At 37.2% G+C, this 24134-nt stretch overlaps 1 protein-coding gene across 1 annotated transcript in view; it reads right to left on the reverse strand.

Moving 5' to 3' along the window:
• The window catches only part of si:ch211-216b21.2 (heparan sulfate glucosamine 3-O-sulfotransferase 3A1), a 40229-nt gene extending 22570 nt beyond the window's left edge, over nucleotides 1-17659 (reverse strand). The window contains exon 1 of the mRNA XM_051915462.1: nucleotides 16392-17659. Within this exon, the coding sequence (XP_051771422.1) occupies nucleotides 16392-16978 (587 nt within the window). The 5' untranslated portion in view covers nucleotides 16979-17659. The remainder of the gene's footprint in view (nucleotides 1-16391) is intronic.
• Nucleotides 17660-24134: the final 6475 nt, after the last annotated feature.

The raw sequence follows: 24134 nt of genomic DNA on the forward strand, positions 1-24134 counted from the left end.
AGGGGTCTCCAAACTCGCTCCTGGAGTGCCGCTGTCCTGCGAAGTTTAGCTCCAACCCCAATTAAACACACCTGAGCCAGCTAATCAAGGTCAAGAAACTTTCAAGCAGGTGTGTTGGAGCTGGCTGGAGCTAAACTCTGCAGGACAGCAGCCCTCCAGGACTGAGTTTGGAGACCTCTGGGTTAGACAAATTAATCTGGTCCCATGATGTTGTGTCGTGCAAAGTTGGGATACTCAAAGAAAACATTGCAATTTCATTTGGTGTTGCAGAAATTACACACTTGGTCCTAAAAAAATGGAAAATTTCAAAAGTGTGACTGGAAAAATTCATACAAATTAATAAAGATTAGTCATGGAAATTTCTTTAGTCAATATATATATTTTTCTTATTATGCTCTGAATAATTTCTTAGGCTAGAAATTACTCTTTGTGAGTGCAATAATCTATAAAATTATTTTAAAAAAGCTTTTACAAATCATCAAAAAAATACTGGAAAAGTCATGGAAATGTTTTTTCTAGCTATTTTCTAGCCTTTTTGTGAGTTTGATCTCTAGAAAAAATTATTTTAAAAATCCATGACTAAGAAATAACTGGAAAAGTCATGGGAATTCATTGGTCAGAAAATGTGGAAACCCTGTAACTAAAATAAGTAGAAATCAGTCTTAGTGTTTAATCCCTCCCTTTGGTATTTTCTTCCTTGCACTGTTTTTTTAACAAATACAGCACCTTTTTCACTTTATTGCAAGTATAATCGATGTCCCATAAATGTTTCATTTTTCACAAACAAGAAAGCAAAACAAGCTTCTCCTCCATCACTTAGACACAACGTTCTGTCAAAGTTCCTCCAGACTGTTTAATGGTGAGTCAAGGCTGGTTCCATTAGCAATTAGAAGTGTTCAGTTTGGGACTCATTAAATTACTGGACCTCGTCTGAGGAGTCTGTGGTTACAGTATCCATCACAGGCCCACACTCTATCTTTATGCAAAAGAGCCAAGCTCTGCCAGTGGGCTTCATTCGTCAGTGCTCCGGTGCCAGAGCGGGTCACTCTCTCTTGATGACTGATTTGTCTGCTAGCCGTACCGACTAGTAGGGTGAGCTTACGTCTGGCTGAACGTATATTCATAAAGAGGATGAATGGATTCAACAAACATATGCTATGCACATAGACTTTTCATGTTATATGTCTAGATTGTGAATTATACACAAAAGAACATCTATTGGATCCTGAAACGAGTCCAGTAAAAAGTGTGCAGTGTCTCTTCTGGGAATTATGAGACTCTTAAACCACAACAGAGATCATCTCTTGAAATGTATGCAGAATACGTAAGAACAAAGGAAAGAATGTTGGAACATCCCAACCTGCTAATTATGCATCATAAATCCACGGATATTGCGGTAGGGATTATATGATATTCAGGCTAACACCTTAAACACCTAAACATGGTTTATTGCACCGTGTGCAGACTTTAACATCTGTACAGTGCTTGTATGTTTAGAGAGACGGTGGCCACCTGAGAGATTTTACCACAAGAATAAGGATTAATACAGCATTCATAGGTGAGGTATATGATGTCTTTCTTTACCACAGACGTCTCTCTTTCTTTCTGTTTTGTGTGTTTGTGTGGGAGATCAGCCCAGTTGTGCTGAGACTGCCAACCCTCAAGTGTCTGTTACTGGAGCTGTGGTGTGCGCGAGTCTTCTTGCATGTTTCTGTAACACTGGATTAGACTGCAACTGCCATGATACATTTCCCAAATTCATTTCTAAAGTCAAAACAATATGCCTTGAACACGAACACATCAGTGGCTAAAAATAAAAGCAATATGCGCACATATTGTGGATTATGTTGCCTGTGATTAGGAAATACAGCAGAATTATGACAAGGCTAACATCAATGTGTTATTCGATAGGCTCCTATTGAATTTATAGTGTGTTCAAGAGTCACCGTTATTATGAGAACTTGAAGATTGCCTTCAGAATTGTTAGTTTCTATGGAAAAATGTTTGGCTTTGCTAATGGTAAAAAATACTTGATCACTAATTGCTTTTTTAAATAAAAATAATAAACATTGAATGAATGAATAAATAATTAAATACATTTCCTAGCTTTCCTTTGTTTTGTATGATGCGAGTCGTGAAATGGACTCACATCATATAAAAATTTCATTAAAAATATGTTATTGTGAGACAACAAACTTAATGTTTTTTACTGTTTGGAATACGGTTGTCAAACGTACCCATACTACCAGTACCAGTCAGTACTAAAAAAAAAAAAAAAAGAAAGTTGACTGTACCAGCATTTCTGCAGTACCAGTAGTACCAATAGACGCTGCTTTCAAATGCTTGATTTGTTTGAGTACTTTCTGAGCGTCAGAAGTATTTTTATTTATAGCGTGTTTTTACAAGCGTTGAGCATCACAGTCATATCTGTTGAGCACGTGAATTCAATGACCTATCAGAGGTGCTAGTCAGTAAGTTAGTTAGAATCCGCTTAACACCGCCAAAAACGCATGAGTGTAAACACAATGTAAATTAGAGATTCACTGTACAATTAAGACAGCTTTTTTTTATTATAACAGCAGTTTTCACGAGAGTGCAAAATTCAGCAAGCTTGTGCTTTAGAGATTGACAGATTATAAAAGGAGGCTCTTTTTTTGCTTTCTGTTTATTACCATTCACAATCTAAATACAAGTTTAGTTTTTCATGCTGCTAAGTACGCTGCAAAGTTTTTGGATTGACATCCATATTTAAATGCACGATTGAATCAGAAACTGCTATGCTTGACAGTGATAACCACTGGATGAGACATTTTTTTAAAGTAGGGGAGCGCGGGGCACAAACTAACGCGGGGTTGGTTGTAACACACGTGGTTTAAATACTTCCACACACGCTAGCATGAAGAAACTTAGCGTATTTACTAGTTGCCATATCGACAATATATAGAGAGAAAAAATTGCGCCAAAATTCAAAAATCTTTGGAAGATATCACTGAACATTTATTTAACAATAGCAAAAGTAAATTTCTTACTTAAGCTAATTTTTCATCTATATTTTTTGTTTTTATTTAAAATTAGACAAATCTGATAATATTTTAATCTCCAATCTGTTGTTTAGCAGTTTGGGTAGTTTTTTAATGCTTCACTAACTATCAGAAGACACTAACCAGGTTTAAATTCCAGTTGCGCAGATAGGGTTCGTTGTAACACTGCGTTACAATGTGCCCCGCTATTAGAACTATACTATTCTATAGTTGCGATATAACTGGCATAATTAACTTTTTTTAATTAATTTCTGTTGATAAACTATGGAAAAAAGGTGAATAAAGACTGAGAGGAAGAACCTGAACATCCAGAAAATATTATTTCAAGAAATGTTCAGCATTTGTACTGGCTCGTCTATTTATCTCATGTTCTGTGAGAGCTGTGAGTGGAGTGAGAGGAGTGTTTTTGTTCAGCTCTGTGTTTTTCTGAATGTCTGGATATGTTTCCTCATCTGTTTGCCTGTATTGTTTTGACCAGTGCTGTATAGCTGTGTTTTGCAGAGTGTTCACTGTCAAACTACAAAATTATTTCAATTTGAATTTCTAAAAAAATGCTATTATTTTATATGAAAAAAATTATTATTGTATTTTATTGACAAAATATTTTAGTTTGTCATGTATATTTTTTTAATTAAATCAGATAGCATTTTTAGCTGCCATATGGTCATGTTACAACGTGCCCCACCTATGGAGCATGTTGTCACATTTCACTTCCCTTCTTTCGGGGTAAATAAAGAAAAAAGTATACACTGTATTAATGAAACAAAGCCACATATTTGTACCAGACATGTTTGAAATTAATGTGGAACAAAAGAAATTCCTTGAACCCTAAGTAGATTTACACAAACTGAGAAAGTCAAAAAGCGTTAGGTTGTGCTCCGCTCTCCCCTACTTAATTCAACAGTTTTTGCTCTGGTACCAAAATTGGTACACAGAACAGTGAAATTTTACTGGTATTATACAGACTACTGAAATTTTGCTATCGTGACAACCCTAGTTCTGTCATGACTCGGAGTGTTTGGCATGGTAATGGGTATGACAATGTTGTATGTTTGGTCTTGGCGGAATAGATCTGCTACGCTGCTGCTGCTTTTATTGCTGCTGCTGCTTTTATTGCTGCTGCTGCAGAGTAAGTACGGGACTTGCTACTGCCAATACATACACAACACACTGCTGTGAGCAAGTAAGAGATGCTGCTGCTGTACAATATAGCGTACATGAATTACCTGTAGCGGATTTATACAGGTGGAGCTGGGGAAGGTGGAGGGTTGCTGAAGTGCACTGCACTGCTAAGGCAAATGCTACCAAAGTATTTTGAAGGTTGAGCATGCAAGCTCATTGGCTACTGATACAGCAGGAACCAATCAGTTGTGCCCTATAGATAACAGTGTGATTACGAGCAGGTTGAGTTGAAGGACCTATTATCCTGCGCCATCTAGTTTCATGACAGAACTTTGTATTTTGGAAACTCATACAGTAATTCTGATATTATATGGATCTCTTAAAAACAAGTTGTGAATAGATTTGTTCTAGATGTGTTTGTTTGGTTGTTCTTTCAGAGCTTGCCTTGCAGGCAGAAGTGCACAAGGAAAGAAAATGGATTAAACTGGGCTGACCCACACACAATTACATTTTTCACTTGGCATTTCTCTGCAGTTCCCCCTCTCTGTCTTGTTTTCTCTCTGATTCACAGTGGCATAGGGACACCACAGGACTGGCATGGTTTGTACTGCTGGCACGGGTCACATGGAAAGATAACACACACATTACACAGAGCAGCTCTCAGGACACCCACAGCGTTAAACACCAAACAATAAGAACCACATCAACACTAGTGCAAACTAATAGTTTAAAACAGCTCTTATAATATTTCAAATGTGGCCGTGGAACAAAGTATGCCAAAAACGCAAGAAAAAGACTACTTATGCATTTTAAAAGAGGCCTTTGTGCTGCATTCATGAATGGAAGTGGATATAATGGGTCTACATTTCATTTTCACCAGATGATTAAGATATTAAATGTTATTTATTAATATAATCTTGCCAGAAGAGTTTTTATTTGAATAATTTTAACCATTTTAACAGTTATTTCAGGACTGAAAAGGCACTACTGATCTATTTTTTGTCTCTCTCTCTCTCTCATGTCTGTCTAAGGGTGGAAAATTGCGCTCTCTCTCTCCTATGATAAAGCTGTTGCCTGTGCACTGGGAAAGTGAAATCCATCATGCGACGGAAAGGGTTTATTCCACCATTCCGCCCCATTGAGGCCCGTAACACGTATGTGCTCTTGCCATGCATCATTTACCCACAACATCCCTCTCTCTCTCTCTTTGTGTCTGGTCTTGGTACCGTCTTTTGGCTCGCTGTAGCGACAGCTTTGCTCACATGCAGTCTTTTGCAGGATTGATCTGTTGTAGTTGTTGTTTTTTTGTGGGTAGTTTTGTTCAGTGCTGTTGGGTCCAGTTCACAGATATCAGCGGATCCTTTATATTGTCAGACTCCCTTTGCATTGTTCCTGCAGGCTCTGCACGGACACAAACCCACATGCACTTCTACTGCCAAGTGCTTGGTGTACTATTTCAACTTCTTTATAACAGGATAACACTTTGCTACCACTTTCGAAGTTTTTCTAAGGAGAGAGAGAGAGAGAGGAATCTGCAGAGGAAGGTGAAATGACACTAAATTGCTGCGAGTGCTGAGGTCTTTTTTGAGCTGCTTTGGTTGATACATTGAGAACCGCCCTAGGTTAGTTTGCTTTCAAATATACAAAAACATCAACCAGTTTAGTTCCACAATGCTCAAAGCGAATAAACAAAAATTTACATTCACAGACATGCCCTTGAGAGCTTGTTGAATAAATTGCTCTGTATATCTGTGAAGGTTTCACGATTTTGTGGCAATAAAACGCCTCCACTTAGATAGAAAATATTCAAGAGACGTCTTCATTGGCAAAACAAGACTGAGCAAACGCAGCTGCTGTTAATGTATTCTGTCAAGACTTGTTGCTTTCTGTAACTTTGCATGGCTATGCAGTAATTCACACATTGAAGAATCAGTAAAGGTGTGTTTGTGCTGACAGAGATTAGATGGAGGTCACCATGTTGCAGTACTGTTGGTTGCTAGTTTGCTACAGATTTCTCCTCGAGTATCAAACTGTTTTAGAAGGTGGATCACACAAGTACCTGTTGCTCATGTTACCTAAAATCACCAACTCTTTTTGAAAACAGTCACTTTATCACTATGAATCGCTGCAAATGTAAACACCACTTAAAGAGATTTACTCAATCTCATGTTGTTCCAAACCTGTATGACTTTCAGAGAATATCAACTTTTGGTCTGTTTCTCACAAAGTTATCCTATGACTTCAGAAGACTTATAGTGCATGAGTTGCATGAAACACTTTTAATTAGGTTTTTTTTTTTTTTTTTTTTTTTTTTTGAAATACTGGTAATCTATGATGTTCTCCTTAAAACTGTGACTTTCTCACATTTGGAGTCATGAAACTGCCCGTAAAGTTTTAACACACTGATGTTTTGTGGAATGTGAGTGCAAAATTTATATTACAATTATGATGATTGTGGGTCAGTTTGACACAATTGCTGCACAGACCCAAAATAAAAACATATTTTGTTGTATTTTGTTATCTCAGTTTCTCAAATACCCTCTGAGGGTATTTACATTTACATTTATGCATTTCATCTTAGCAGATGCCTTTGTCTAAAGAAACTTACACTGCATTGAAGGAATACTTTTTTATCAGTACATGCATATTCTATTAGCTGGAAATTGAACCCAGGATTTTTGTGGTGCAAGCGCCATGCCTAACTGTTTGAGCTTCAGGAAAGCATGTGGAAGTTGTTTTTTTCCATGAAAAACTGCATTCTTCTGTTTAATTTGTTAAAATGTGTTTAAAAATGTCACACAATAATAGTGTTCATAATATTCACAGTTTGTAAAATGTGTGAGAAGAATTAATATTAAAAGTTTTTCATAAAGTGATTCATCGTGAATTTTATTGAATATAAGGGTTAAGATGCTTTTTCGTCATTTTGGAGTTTGACAGCCTCAGACTACATTTACTTTAATTATATTGAAAAGAGTGACCAGAATATTCATGAAAATCACCTTTTGCTCTCAACAGAAGAATGAAAGTAGGGTTTGAAATGACTTGAGGGTGAGTAAATGTTGGCAGAATTTTCAATTTGGGTTTTCTTCTAAAAAATAATAATAATAACAATTCATTGCAAGCTGGTCTCAAGATGTAATGTGGATGGAGCTTTTGGAGCTTTCTGCACTTCGATGCTGTGCCATACAACACAAAAAGTTGCCTAGACACCAACTCTGTAGTTAAAAATAGCCTTAACTGTTTTCTCGGGATCAAAACTTGCACAAATCGAACAACATAAACAAGTGGTGACACCCGACTTGTGAGCAACTGATCCCTTGCATTCCCATCTGTGTCTGCATGAGGGTCACTCTCATGGCAGAGATCTCTCGCCTTTTAGAGTTGCTCCCTGTGACCTGTAACCTGCAAATTATCAATCCCTTTTCCCACTCTTTATCAAAGCCTGCTTGCTCTCATCTTAGTGGCAAAAGTTTTTTGTGTCCTGCTGAGCGGTGTTCAGGTTGTGAGGTAGCTGTTGCAGATAATGGCATCAGGTGTGTGTGTGTGTGTGTGTGTGTGTTTGTGTGTATGGAGGTGTCTGTGGAGCAGTCTACACCTGCTCTCTCTCTTCAGTGCCCACTGGGGGCTGGATTCCCAGAATGCCTTTCAGGCAGCTGTTGACAGCCAGCACTGTGCCCTGGCCCCCCAAACGGCTCTGGGGATCAGCTGCTTAAGAGGCTCTTTGCGTGTGTGTGTTTGAGGGGGTTAACACAATGTGTGTTCTGCTGAGAAAGTCATAAGACACTTGTTGTAAGTGTGTATTGGTGTGTGTGTGTATTTGGGGGCGGGGCAGTATGTGGCAATACTGTGTATGTTTGACTATTGTGCTATCATAAAATATTATATAGTAAATAATATATTGTTTTTTTTATTTTTTTACTATACTTTAGATCCTTGTATTAGTTTGTTTTAAGGTTACATTATTATATTTTATATAACAGTTCTTTCTGGTTCTCGAATCTGATTGGCTGAGAGCTGTGCAATATTCTCCCAGTATCAGCACTTTTACCGTTTCACTGTTTGTATCACTTTGCTTGGGGCGACTTTCATAGCGGTCGAGCAAAATTGTTTAGATGCTTTCATAGATGCGAGCTCCAGGCCGTCAGCAGCCGTTCAACGCTCATGTACCTGCAGAGAACAGCTTCATCTCGGCCAGTACTTCGAGAATTTGCCTCTGACTCTTATGTAGATAGTGATTAAACGAAATATAATTCATTTGGGGTATATCAAATGGGCAATCTTTGGTCTTATTAATCTATTACTTGTTCCAGAGCAAAACAATTTGGGTTAAGGGGAAAAGTAAGTTTCATAACTTTATATTTAGGCTATATTTAAATCATGTACTAGAGCGCTACTTTTGTACACTGAATTGTTTGCTTGTATTTTTTATTAATTTGATTGTTTATAGTTTGCTTGTGTTTATGTCTTTTATAATGGCCATTGTTGTTAATTTAAATGTTGTTCAATAAATATTATTTTATATAACTAATATGCCGTATTTGGTATTGAATAAGGGTCTGTCAATATTATCAGTGAAAGTTACATTATTACGCCGTTAGATGGCAGCAAAGACTCTCTTTATGAGTGAGTCAGGAAGTTGGAAGTTGTTTTAGCGCTGTGGGAAATCCCCTTCATCTTTTTAAAAGGACAAAGACAAAGATATCGCTTTCCTCAGCAGGCATTCAAACTGATTTTTTATAATGGATATAATATTATGGACATCGATCTGAAGAATGAATGCTATATCAGATGCAGGTAATACACTCTTATAGTAAATTTCTCTCTCTCATAATACCATAATAATCTACAAAATACAAAAAGCTTCAATGAAGTGACTCAACTTTCCTTTGTTACTAGTTCTGAAGTGACATTTTAGAATTAGTAACGGAGGCTTGGGCTCAACTGTTAAACTGTCAACTTGAGATTTGAATCCATGGCAGAAGGAAGTAGTTCCTCATAAAAGAGGGTTTTTAAAGACACACCGTTGTTGTTCTTATTTATTTACACACTTGTGCCATCGAAACGCAATATCACACTTATAGCCGTGGGATATGGCTGTATATCAGCACGCTGTGATTGCATGCCATGCTGATATACAGCCATATCGCACTGCTACTCATGTGATATTGCTCATATAATAATCTAAGGATGTATTAATATATTAATACAAGAATCTAAAATATAAATGCATTATTAAAAAAATCACAATATATTTACTATATAATATGTTATGATAGCCCTAAGATAGTCAAGCTCTAAGACACTTATGCTTAACAGGCATTTTTTAAATTCATATCTTTAATTATCTTATCTTATCTTTAAGGAAAAGTCTTAAGGTTTAAGCAAAACCTGATTGCTTATTGTTCCCCATTACCAAGATTTCACTTGGCTTGCAAAAATTGAGATTTTGTTTATACTAAAATTGTAATAAATATTTTCCTAGTTCAATTAATAAAGAAGCCTGTCATCTAAGCACTAATTTTGAAATTGGCATACTGGACAAAAGTGAAGCAAAATGTGTGAGAGTCTTTTTCCTGCTTGGTACCGTTTTAACCGTGATCCAGATACAGTATAGTGATGCATCGTGACACATGCATCGTGATATCTATTGTATTGTGAGGTAGTTGGCCATATGCAGCCATAGTCTATCTATGTGTATATCAGATTGCATGCGTACACATTCTCTGAACAAGAGTTGAGAGACCTCCTGAGTTCCCTCTCACAGTTGTACCCCTGACATTAATTGTCACCCTTCTGAAGCCAAGTCAAACTCTTTCACTTTACAGATCCAGTTACTGACCCCTCTCACCTCCAAACATGACCTACATAAAAAGTTTTGCACCTTCCTGTGACCCATGTCCGTACACACACACAAACAAGCACATTTATATACTCTCAGCTTCTTGCTGTAAATCACAAGGTTCTAACATGGCTCAAGGTGTAGTTGTTTACATCTTGCTTTACAAAACAAACAGTGAACTTTTAGTCAATTTTAGTCAAGGAGCGTGTTTACATGTGCAATATTTACACTGGTAACAGAGTCGTTATTGGGGAAAAGTCATGCATAGAGCAAAATGTGTTCAGCATACCTTCAGTTATGTTTAGAAAACTGTAATTATGTAGTCTAACTATTTAACTGTCTACTGAACTTCGTAAGAGAGAGATGAGAGTGTTTCTCTGTATATTTGCGGTAACTTGAGCGATCATGTCACAGCGGTGCCCCTAGCCAAACCAGATCAAACGCCTCCACACACGCACAGGGGTCTCTTTGTTCAGTGTGATCTCATGTCCCAGCTGGCTTATGTCATCCTAGCACTACAACATTACAGTACAACCTGCCCCAAGGCTGGCTTAGATAGAAAACACTATAATGATCTAATAAAGCACATGCAGGTATGTGTGCGAGCAGGTGAACAAGACACCCCTATAGGAGTGTGTAGCTTAGTGTCTGAGATAATAGCTAATAATAAAGATTCTTCATTGTTTTGTTTTGTTTTCTCGCACCTTAAGCAAAAATTTTTTTGATCTCATTAGTATTATGAAAAGTTTAGTGGTTCAGGTATACCCTACTACATTATGGGGACAAAATGTTGTCCTTGTGGGGACACTTTTTGGTCCCCATGAGGAAAACCACTTATAAATCTTACAGAATTATGTTATTTGAAAATGTAAAAATGCTGAAAGTTTTCTGTGATGGGTAAGTTTAGTGTTAGGGTTAGGGGATAGACTATACAGTTTGTACAAAATCATTATTTCTATGAAAAGTCCTCATAAAACATGAAAAACCAACATGCTCTGAAAGGCCTAAATGTTTTTTTTTTTTTTTTTTCTCCAGTTGTAGGTGATTTTTTTACACTTAAGCTTTTATGATAATTAAATTCCTCTAAACAAAGACTACAAATGATGAATCTTGATAAGTATATTGGTAACATATCTGTTATTGGCTGGTATTGGGATTTTTATTACTATTATTATTATTTTTAAATAGTATTTAATACTGCCAAAAACAATTAAATTAAAGGTTACAATAGGGGGGTTTCACAGTAATACAGAGAGAAGAACCATTTTGGGTTCCCCAAAGAACCTTTATGTGAACCAATTTTTTCTTAGTGTGAAGAACATTTTAATAATCTGAAAAACCATTTTCGAGAGCCTTTTTGGATGGAAGTTAAAGGTTCTTCATGGAACCATAGATGGCAATAAAGAACCTTTGTTTTTAAGAGTTTACATTCAGATATCTATGAATACGATTGAGATCATGCTGGGTTGAGACAACTCCACCAGGCCGAATGTGAAATAGTGTGTTGAATGCACATGTATATTACTGACAAGTCAATTTTTACTGTACTCATGTGAATCTGTCCATATTTCCATTAACACAGGGGTTTTATTTTCCCAGGAACTTTGCCACCGCACTGTAAACCCGTTACCACAGGCTGTGTGAAGCGAACACCATGTTCTGTGTACAAGGAACTCAAGTCTGTGCCATGCATCACTCAAGAACATTCCCCTTATTCCAGCGAAGTTCACACTACCCTCTGCCAACTGGCCAGCCAACCTCTCCACATGTTCTCCAAAAACTTCTCCACAACACCTGTGATGAGAGATATGTCTACCAGCTCCAAACAGAGGTGTGATTAAGAGCCTGCTACTCACTTAATCACAAACTAACTTTACAAGTCAAACCCTGTTGCTGAGAATACTATTAATGTTCACAGACGTTTGCAGTTGACAGAGCTTGTTATTTTGCTGGCTAGTTTATTTGCACAATGCAAACTTCAGCTTAGGATAGTTTAAGGAGAAAAATGTCCTAAAGAAGTTTCTGCAGACATGTGGCCTAGGATTTTTTCCACATTTCCTAGCCTGAATTTTTAAAGAGGTTTTAATGTAGTTTGAATGGCTATGCTTTGATATGCGTTCCTTGAATCCACTTGAGAGAAGCCCTCACCGCAGGGGCTACCGGGGGGGAAGAGTGCAAAGAAACAAAAGTGCACAAGCTCTCCAGATGTGTAATTACTTAATTTCCTCACATATAAAACAGTGCTATAATTAAAAGGAAGTACGCAATTTACCACAAATATAGTGGCCCAAATAATTTATGAACAAATTCAGTGTGTATGACTATTGCACTATTTCAGATCCTTTTTGTTTGTTTGTTTTCAAAGATTCTTTTATCAGAATCTTTGAAAGTGTAGTGGAGTGTAGCTGGTAGCTTCCATAGTATTTTTTTTTTTTTTTTCTTACTAGGAAGTCAATGGCCACCGTCAACTGTCTGGTTACCAGCATTGTCAAAATATCTTCTTTTGTGTTCAACAGAAGAAAGAAACTCATACAGGTTTGGAACAACATAAGGGTGAGCAAATGATGACAGAATTTTCATTTTTGGGTGAACTAAGCCTTGAAATGTACCACCATTTGTGGTCAGCAGGATTTATTTATTTTTTTTAAGAATTTAATACTTTTATTCAGCAAGAATGCGAAAAAGTGACAGCAAAGACTTTTACATTGTTACCAAAAGAATCTATTTCAAATGAATACTGTTCTTTTGAACTTAAAGAATCTTAAAAAATATATATAGCATGGTTTTCACAAAAATATTAGTTTTAAACATTGATAATAATAAGAAATGTTCCTTGAGCACCAAATCAGCATGTTAGAATGATTTCTGAAGGATCATGTGACACTAAAGACTGGAGTAATGATGCTGAAAATTCAGCTTTGCATCACAGGAATAAATTACATTTTAAAATATGTTAAAATAGAAAATGGTGAGCATAAGAGACTTTTTTCAAAAACATTAAAGAAATCTTATGAACCCCAAACTTTTGAACAGTAGACTCTAAAGGTCAGTTAACACCAAGAACGATAACTATATTAGTGTCCATATTAGTGTCCACACCAACACATGATATCGTTCTGTTCTAAGTGCGCTGTAGTTTTGTTGTCTGCTGCTTTAAATGCTTAAGCTCTTAAAAGCAGGATGGATTCTGATTGGCTGTCAGTGTTTTTATCATTCATCAGCTGAAAAAAATGTTCTAAAAATGATTCCAATGATATTGTTTCTCTGTGCCATTATCGTTAGTTGTGATGTGGACTCAATATTATTCTTTTATATTTAGAAAGATTTTTAGAACTACATCTTTATTGTTATATTTATAGTTATGGTCCTTGGTGTGAATGGGACTAGTAAAATGTGAAAGTTTACTATATTTAGTAATTTTCTCACTTTTTAAAGTGTCTGTATGGAATACAGCATCTACTAGAAGAGTCAGGTGTTGGAGACCAATGGTAAGAGATGACTGTCCAAATCTAAGATGTACCACAACTAGCCATTTAATCAATAAAACACCCCCCGGACACAATACGTTTCTAGAAAGTTAATTTCAGCGGCTTTGATTGTAACAGACTTTCGCTTAAGAAAAGACCACTCATTACATCAAGTCTTTCAGATGATCTCTTTTTGCACTCAAAGAACAGATTTCCATAATAAAAGCCTTTGCAGGTTTAAGTGGCATTGTCTCAGCACAAGACAGAGAAAGTATTGTGTAAGCTGGCAGTGAAATCTGTCAAAATGGAAGCCGATAAAATTTGTCAATTATTAAAAGAAGGGTTTCATCGGTAGCCCAAATAAAAAGCGTGCTTTTCATAACAGTATATAATCTAATACTCAATGTTTTACCTCTTACAGATGTTCTGACTGCGTATCTGATTTCATTATTGCGATGTTGACTGCAGATGGGTGAGTAATGTTTTGACAAGCAACCACAACACTGATATTTGTAGTAGCACAGATGCAGTCTGGCAACGCTGCAATTACTTTTTCGTTATGTAGTTTTTGTTCTTTGACAAACAGTATTAGCAAAAAATGCTCAGCACAGCTTGTGGCAATCAAAGATTTTGAGATTTTTCTTCAGACTTTTTGCACCACCAATGGGACCAACTGGACACGAGCAACTTAATTGACAAAACACACACACGTCTCACATTCCCACAGTGAAGCAAAGTTGTGTGATTCCTTCACAGTGTCCGTATCAGCCATTACGACATACAAAGGACCTTCATCCCTGCAGATGGAAGTTTCTGTGTTTAAACATTCACAGCCTAGCCTGAAAAGAGTCACATAATTCCAGCAAATTGGACACAGTGATTAGTGCAGGGAGTGAGAGAGAGAGAAAAAACAGAGCCCATTCATAACTTCAGCGGTCGGGAGAAACGCAATTATTCCCAGAGGGTTTGACAAAGGGTGAGAATTTATGCCGCAAAAGTAATTTTATGTTTGTTTTCTTTATTTGCAAGACATTTGCACAGATCCATCAAACTGTCGTGCCTTGTGCATAAATTCAGGAAATGTCTTTCAGCTCATTTGAAAAAAGAGAGCGAGAGAAAAACATTGGCCACGTAGTTTATTTCTTTATTTTTTCCTGTCTTGTAGAAAGTTGACACCCATCCAAAGTGTTTTAGCTCAAGTAAAGGACACTTCTTAACATTTTCTATTAGCCTAGTTATTCCACTCATTTTGTGTTCATTTTAACTGTCCGAACTCCCAGTACTTTTTAAAAACACTTGTTGTTCATGCAGACATACTGTAAATGGACGAGTAATCTGCCACATGCTGTTATTTCTAGCAAATAATGTTGCAGTTATTGTTTTCTTGTGTCATTTTAAATTGAGGGCCCTTCCCTTTCTAAAAGATGGCTTTATGACCAGGCTTGTTTTCCGAACTGTGTGTCGCATTCCCAAGAATCCTGGCAACTCTTTTGGATGGATGGGAATCCTCATGGATTTAACAAAGCACAAAGGATGAATAGCAGTGTAGAAGGGTGTGAGAGTGATGCTAAAAAGAAAGAAAGCACATGAGTGTTTTTGAAGGATTTATGTATTTATTTATTGTGTATTTATTTGTTTGATTTCATCTATGCTTTCGACAGAAAGAAGTACTAGAAGGTCTAATCCATTGGAGGAGAAAGAGTATTCGGGCAAGTTTGTCTTTGCAATTTTGCATGAGTTGGTATGTTAACTAAATCTGGTGGTGAAATATACCTTGCGGAGACAGACAGGTAACCTTTCATTACGGTCATAATCCCTCTTAATAACAGAGCTGCGATGTCTGATATGCCCCATTACACAGAACGGCAAAAGACAAGCTGCTCTTAAACTCTAGCAGCAGCCTGAAGACATGTGAATGAACCGCACACACACACACACACACACACACACACACACACACCCACCATATGCAGAAAATATATAGATACATATAAAAGTACAACAAAAATACAAGAAAACTGTTTTTCTTACATTTTTTAGCAAGTGTATGTGTTGTAAAAATACCACAAAATACACTTTCATTCAGCGTTTCACACTTTCATCATGTAATCTTAATTCCTAGTTAAAAAGTTTAGTTGGTAGCCAATAAACTGATACAATCATAAAACAAGGACAAAATAAAACATAATATTACAACATAAAACAATTTTATGTAGTAAAAAAGTTTGATGGAAATACATATTTGTTTTATAAGATTTGTTTTCTTAAGAATCTTCTTCTTGTGAGTGAAATAATAGCTTCTTTTTTTGTTTTTTGTTTTAATCAAAATTGACCTCAAACAGCTCTATTGTGCATTATGTAATATTGTTAGGATGCTTTTTAGCTTATGTTCTCCCTTTAATTTGATGAAATATGAATAAGTTCAAAATACCCAAGCAAGATAGTTTTATTTGCATGTTTTTCCATTTATTCGAATGTAGGCTTTTCAACCCACTAATAACAAATGTAGTATTCTTAATCTTATTAATTATATTTTATTATGAGCTACATAAAAAACTATATTGTTACTTTTAGATTTGGCTTGTGTGTGTGCTTTAAAAAAAAAAAAAAAAAAAAAACACTTAACAATCCACAACAACTGACAAAGATAAACAACAGAGCTACATCAAAATTAATTAATTAATTATTAATCTTATTACTACTAATACGAAGTTATATTATTATGATTATATAAAAATAATACACAATAAATTACATTTAACTGCATTAGGTTTAAAAGATAATGTTTCTTGTCTAGTCATATGGGAACAATCTAGGCTATTAATCTTTGAGATGTATATCTAATAATGATAGCGCATGTCTTTTTAAACTGTTGTGTGGATTGGGCACATCATTATCACTGATCATAAATGAACTTACCTGTACCAGTCCAGTCCGTTGTCATAGTTACGGTCGAAGAAGTGCGGCTCCGCTCCGACCGCGCGAATATCTGGATGCACGCGCAGAAACTCCAACAACGCGCGCGTCCCGCCTTTTTTCACACCGATGATGATCGCCTGAGGCAGCTTCTTACTGCCCTCACCTAACGAACTCAGTTTACCTGTATCAAAATACGAGCCCCCCGTCTCCAAATCTACATCCAAAGAGTTTGACAGCTGTACGTTTGACTGCAAAATGTGTTTATCTGCCTCAATTTCAGGTAAATCCTCTTCACTGTCACTTTCGAGCCGGTGGATTAAGCTGTGGTGCCTCATCACCAGAGGTCTCGTGGAGGTCCATTTCTGAAGAAGTCTCTTTCTCCTCAGCGACCCTAAATCTTTAAGTTTCGATTCGTAAAATCCCTCCACCGGACCCGCATCTCTTCTCTCCGTGGGTATACAGGTCCCGCATCGATCCGTGAGGCAGTGGAGAAAATATAGAGACGCAAGTATAGACAGCAGCATGACCGCGAAGGTCTTAAAGATGCTCTTGGACGGAGGGTCCGAAAAGACGCGGCTAAATGCCATGTCGGTCCACGGGTGGCATGAGTTGGAGAGACAGCCATGCTAGACTGGCATTATTCGGTCTTGCCATCAAAAAATAAGGCAGAGTTTGGAGCTCGAGAGCATCAAAAGTGGTTTAGAGTTCGCACGCGCCGCTCACTAAAAACCCTGGCGCATATGTAAAGCTCGTTGTCGTTATGTAAAGTGTTAGTCTGAGAATTAGATTAGTGAGATTTTTTTTTTTTTTTTTTTAAATAATTATGTTATAAACGTTAATGTAAATGATCCCTTTATTATTAGTTCGTTTTACTCCAAAAGAACTGAGCCCCTTCAACGAGTCCAAAGTGTAAAAAAAAACGAAATTTCATTTTTTTTTTTAAATCCATCCTTCAATTGATTTGTGAAATTCTGATAAACTTTCATAGCACTAGTAGCTCACACGTGTGTGCCTTGTATCTAACTTCATAATGACGTCACCTGAAGTGACTGACATGCTGCGGCCCAATCAGGTTCCCAAAACCTTTCCAGAGCGCATGTAATTTGCATTGCAGTAACCAATAGGATGCAGGAAGAGCAGGACAGACCCCGCCCACCTGTCAGTTCAGTTGAGAAACGGTCACGCTCGTGTTCAAAGCAAATGTCACTTTCAGCGCCTGTGGCCAAAGCCAAACAAATACAGGTTTGTAGTTTAGACAAGGTGGTTGAAGAGAATTCAAGAGATGGTGAATTTAACAGTAACTGCACTGTTAAGACTTAAACATCCCCCGTAATAAATCTTATAAAATTGTTGTTAAGATTTTTCATTACTTTGCAGTAAACCCCTTACTAAATCTAATTAGAAATCAGGCCAAAATGCTCTGTCATTTTGCTTGGAAATATTATATAGAATTTTAACTAATGCTAAACATATGATAAGCCATTTGATAGAGGAAAAATGTAGTATGAAACTGATACGTTGTTTGATCTCTTGTGCAAATGTGTGTTTACACAGTCATGGTAATGGTTTAATAAGATTATTTCAGACATGCATTACTGCATGACTAAACCTATAAAAATTATCTCCAATTCGACAGGGTGTGTGCACTTTATTTGTGCGAATGGATAAAAGAGAGAGAGAGAAAAAAGTCTGTTCATACTATCACAGTTTTCACCCCTATTTATCTTATTTCTTTATAGATATGTCACTGACAGATTTCGTCAACATTTGGCTCTTTTTTTGCTTTTTCCTTAATCCATCATTCTTCTAACTACGATTACACTTCAGGCCACCAAGGACGACCGTCATTTTTTCCCCTGTTGTTACCGTATTCTCTTTCTTTTTTAATAAGGAGAAGAACACAGCATGGTGAAATGAAAGTAAAAGCAGCACATTATTTCTTTACAAGTGAACAAGAACAGAACCAAATGTTTCACATCTGCTCCTGTAGTTTGCAGCATTACCATGAGAAAGCCAAAGGAGTGTTTCAATGCAGTACAGCCCACTGCTTCAGAATGGAGATGGAGACCTCAGTCAAAACACCGGCTTGCTTGTGCCAGATGTCCCCGTGATGAGGACACAATGAAGGGGCTGACTCGCATTTAACAAATCACACCCTGGTCCTTTCGGCCATTCCGGGAGAAAGAAGAGGCAACAACCATAGTCAGGGCGTCCTCCTGTGATGCCCCCTGGGTCAAATGTTTTTGCACCGCCATTATTTTCACGATAAAGGAATGTGCGGAGACGCTGTTGCTGAGTGGACAAGCCAGTCCACTGAAATTTAAAACGCAGGCTAAGAGAACTTTTTTATTGCCCAATATCATGCCAGTGTTTATGTATTTTTGGGTTGTCTTTTCTCTCAGTGTAGTTTTGTTACTGCAACTTTTGTACAAGTATGTGCTTTTTTCATTTCTTGAAACAAGAGGAAATCTCAGAGCATAATTATACAGTGGATTTGGTTAGAATCAAAAATGTAAGAGCATATACAAATAATAGATAACTGTTATATTTACTTTGGATACTTAACAAAGAGAGTACTGAATTGTAAAACAGACTTAAGGATTTGCAACAAATAATTGTAAGTATCTGTTGTCATTTGTTTAGAGAGTTCAGATATATCCATTTTGAAATTGTGATACGTTTTTTTTTATGAGGTGAACAGCTGTTATCACTCTTCCTTGTTTTTGTTAACAGGATATCAATGTTTTTATGGTCAGCAAGCATAAACTCAAGTACACAAAAAGACTTCTTATGCATCAGAAATGTGAATCCTGGGCCCCCATGGCTTGCTGCAGTTTTCTCTGGACAGCTTTATGTGAGGATTTGGGACATCTCAGCATGAGAGAGACATCTTTACGGCCAGTGCTGTCGGAAAAATACAGGGCAGGTAATGCAGCTCAGTCATAGAACAGCAGAAGAAACAGAAGGGCATGTGAGGTAACTGTCCAATAAAAATCTGATTGCTTATACATGAGGCAAGTCCTGTTCCAGAAAGATAGATCATTAGGTACATAGATAGATTAGTGTGCCTTATACAATATGTGAACTTTAGTACATGTTTGACTGAGAGGATTTATACACACAGATTTTAAGCAAATGGTTAGGAAATGTACATAAACACATCTGTGGTTCAGACGTGCAAGCAAAATGTTTTTCCGGTACTAAAGAGGAAGGACTTTCATTCAGAACTGCGGAAATGCAAATAATTTATGCTCTTAGTCAAATTAAGAGTCAGATTTGAAATGCTGCTTAAATGTTTAGACCAAGATTGATTGCAAAGACCTGCCCGTGGCTTATTTACATCAAATTTGATACCTTTATGAGTGCCAACAATAGATGCTAAATGTAAAATAGATTTCTAGTAAAAGTGTGACAGTGTTCATTAATAAGATTTGAAATTAAGTGCAAATGTGATTAACTGTGTGTGTGCGCCACATCTTTGTGTGATAAGTGTGTGACACATTCCAACCTCTAAGAGGCAGCAAGACTCAATCCAACTTGAGGAAGTTTTGATGGGCAGAATTGAGAGGGAGAGAGAAACAGGGGATGGGGGTCATCCAGAGAATGACTAATGCATGTAAAACATGAATCATATTATTTGACAAATATGAGAAGATTCTTAAATGCTTCAAATGGACTCATGGAAACATGATACATGACTTTCACAAATCCAGTCCACAAAATAGAGATTCCAGCCGATAGAAATTGTATTGAAATTTGCTAAATTTCCTGGGTACATCACTCTAATACAATGCACTGGTCAGACTGTCTCTTTTTCTCTCTCTCTCTCTCTTTCACATTGATCACACTAATGGGCCTGGCTTTGGAGATGAGTCTTGCAACCTCCCTGCGTGAGTCTCATCTGAGCTCTCCTCTACCAGAGACCCTTTGAGAAGATGACTCAGTCATTAGATGGATTGCTTTCTTACATAAACAAATGTCAGCCATGTTCCCGACTGCCCTGTTACTCTGTTGTGGGACCAGAAGCATATGTGATATCAGAAGTGTAGAGACCTAAACAAGCTCTACCATGCATCTCATTAAAGGCCAGACAGAGAGTAACTGTTCATTAAAAAGACTCCCCTTAGCCAATAAATGTCTCTTCATTCATTTAAAAGTTTTTAGGAATATATATATCCAGTATAGACATCCGATAATTTGTCTTTTAAAAGCGAATCTCATATCAGTTTTACATTTTGTGACTAAGCAGAAAACCATTCCAGCACTTGGATTTACTACATTCCTCTATAATTGTTTTGAGCTGAGCCAGATGTCATTCTTCACTGCTAATGTGTTAGAAAATAAATTAAAGTACCACAAATATAGAAGCCCTCCATTCTAATATCTGCTGATTGACAGGGTCTCTGATTTCTCTCAAAGGGTCTGCATAGTTTGCAAGCAAAAGCAGGATAGATCTCCTCACTATTGCCTTGTCCATAAGACCTAAGAGGAAAGACAGGAGGAAACCACTGAAAGCTTCTGCATATAGGTGAAACTGATTACGATGTGCATTTTATTTCCAAGTATACAGACGTTTATTAATAAGGTGGGGAGCACTGTGTGTAACACAGGTTTTTATTCATTTTTCTCTTCTACAGTACGACTGTCCAAGGTTCCATCTGAGGCACTCGAGGGATAGATGATAAAATTAGGTTTGGTTTTGCACCCAGTTTATCCCATCATGTTAAGACCTCTGAGTTAGTACTTAAACTGTTCTAGGGAATGCTATCCTCCCAGTCAGCCACCTGAGTATACACTACCTGCATCAATTCCAAAAACAGTTAATCTTCCTTAATTTGATAGACTGTGGAAACCCTGCCTTCTCATGAGCCTTTGACAGTCGAGACAGCTGGATGTAGAAATAACTGCTTTTTGGCAATCGTCTTGACTCGCTGATCCTCTGTTTGACATATGGGGAAAAAAGGTGCGCTGTTTGTTGTATTTGCTATAGTATTGTTTGTAACAGTATCTCAAATAGGTGTCATAAATGTCAAAAATTGAGAAAGAAAAGTGTGGGAAAACTCTAAGAGAGAAAAACAGTCAGAGGAGACTGCACTCTAATCAAGGCTGAAATGTAGATTCCCAGAAAACAATGGTAATGTAATACAGAGAGAGCAAGGAAATTTTTATTATTGTTTTTGATAGACAATCAGTTATCATTTGCAATCACACACTGTAGCATTTTTCATCCTTAAGCATGAACTTCCTCCCCCACTGATATTTACATACAGGAAGATCTGACCCGGTCACATGGAAAATATGTAATGAACTCTATTTGTTAATGTCAGCTTCTAGCCTAATGCCATTAACCAGGACATAAGCAGAGCTCTCATTTATACAGTTAGCATTTTTTACAAGACCCAAACTGTATAATTAAATTTCTGCCATCCATGACTTGTTAATATTTGCCAGAGCGTGAAAGATACCTTGTTAGGCATGCTGTGTAATCAAAGAGTGATGAAAAAATGGACTGATTTTGCATCTGGGGAAAGGTTGAGCGAGTTGGCAACAGGGTGCTTGCTTGTTGCTGGACTTTTGGCTTCCTTGCCTTTCAACAGAGAGCTCAATGGCTCTTTAGGGCAAACAGACTGAATTGAAGTGTTTGGTTATGGTTATCTGTATCGTTTATTGTATTACAATATTTCGTATTTTCACAGCTGTGTACTTTAACTCACATCTTTTCTTTAAATTTAGCTTATTCAAATTATCTGATGCTAAAAAGACTGTGAAGTCATCCTAATTAGTACCTCTTAAGTAAAAAGGATAATTGGAGAAAAGTTCCCAACTGCAGAAGGAGCGACTCCATTTAAGAATACTTTTGTGCGACGTCAGATGCCTCCAGCACGTTTAAAGGTTTTCGCAAGTGCCTGAATAGCTCCACTAGTCTCTGAAGTGGTATGTTAAGGGAGGCGCTGATAGAGACAGGGTTTTCTGTTTTGTTTGCTGTAGTGCAGCAGTGTAATTGATACTCTGCAAAACTGTGCTGACCTGTTGGTCTCATTGAGCATTGTTTTTAAGCAAGGAATTACAGTCTGGCGAAGACTCAAAGGCGACAGACTCTACTTAGTGACTCTGGGTGGGGTCCAGGGTGGTTGATAAAGCTTTTGAAGGTACACGTTACACAAGAAAGGAGATAGATAGGTTGTGTGTTTGAATGAGTGTGGTCTGACTGATAAGATATCTGTGTTTAAAAATAGTAATGGGAGACAAATATTTTATTACTCGTTCACTATATGTTCTCAACATCTTTAAAGCACAAATTTTTAGTTTAAAGGGTTAGTTCACCCAAAAATGAAAATAATGTAATTTGTTACTCACCCTCATGTCGTTCCACACCCGTAAGACCTTCGTTCATCTTTGGAACACAAATTAAGATATTTTTGATGAAATCCGATGGTTCAGTAAGGCCTGCATAGACAATGCCACCAAACTTCTCAAGATCCAGAAAGGTACTCAAAACAGTTCATGTGAGTACAGAGGTTCAACCTTAATATAATAAAGCGACGAGAATACTTTTTGTGCACCAAAAAAACAAAATGACTTTTCAACAATATCTAGTGATGGGCGATTTCAAAACACTGCTTCGAATCTTTTGTTTCGATTCAGTGAAACAAAAGTCTAGTCCTTAATAATGGTGAAACTATTTGGTAATAGTTATGCTTTAGATATGCAGAGATAATCATTTGGTTTCTTTCTCACTAGCCTGAAAGAAAAAGACGAAGGTAAGGCCTTATTCCAAATGAATTTTTGTTTTGCATCTTTCTCACAGACATTTTTTTTTTTTTATTATTATTATTATTATTTTGTTCTTGTTCTCTGATTGTGTGTGTATAGACTGTTTGTTTGAATACATAAGTGCCAATATACACACCAAACCAAAAGAGTCTCTATTTCTCCTTCTCTCATATGTGAGCAGTCCAAAGTGTCCAAATCAATGAATCAGAGTACAAAATTAACTTCACATCTGGATATACAGTTAGGTATGATGTCTTTTCTCATTCCCCCTCTATATCCAAAACCCCCTCCCACCAAGCAGACACAAACATAAACATGATAATACATGGCATAAAGCCAAACCTCTCCCACACTCTTGCATATCTCTTTCTCACTGTCTTTCGCTCTGACACACAAACATATACACACACCTCTATTTCCCTCCTGTCCTCCCTAAACATCCAAATGGCATGCATTCCTTCCTCCCTGTGTTTCCGCTGAAAAAGCCTCCCTCATCTGTACAGAACCATACTGTAACCTCACCGCTCATGTTACCACTCCTGGGACAAGCAGGTGATAAAATAGGACTCTGGCCAGCCAGCTCATCCTCCCGCATCTCTTCTAATGAGCACAAAAAGGGAGAGCTGGGACACAGAACGGTCTCCTTCCCTTTGAACATACTAATTATCCAGGATGATTTACACATTTGTTTGCTTGGGAATTTGAAGGGAGGATGGCTTGGGCACCGGTGTGAGCCTCTTGTTGAATACTGCGTTGTCTTTAGAGATTAGCAACTGTGAGCTCTTTTTCTGCTGAACCCCCCTGCCTATTCCAAATTGCTTTTGCTGCCTTTTTTGACAGCACGGGCAGCAAACATTCACTGTTCTACAAAGACAGAGAGAAAGAGAGAAAAAAATATTATTTAATGAGAAAAATCCAGTAGCAATTGCTGAGCTGTGTTTTGAGTACCGTTTGACGCTGCCCTCGCTC

Source organism: Ctenopharyngodon idella, chromosome 12, assembly GCF_019924925.1.
Source record: "Ctenopharyngodon idella isolate HZGC_01 chromosome 12, HZGC01, whole genome shotgun sequence".
NCBI classification, from domain to species: domain Eukaryota; kingdom Metazoa; phylum Chordata; class Actinopteri; order Cypriniformes; family Xenocyprididae; genus Ctenopharyngodon; species Ctenopharyngodon idella.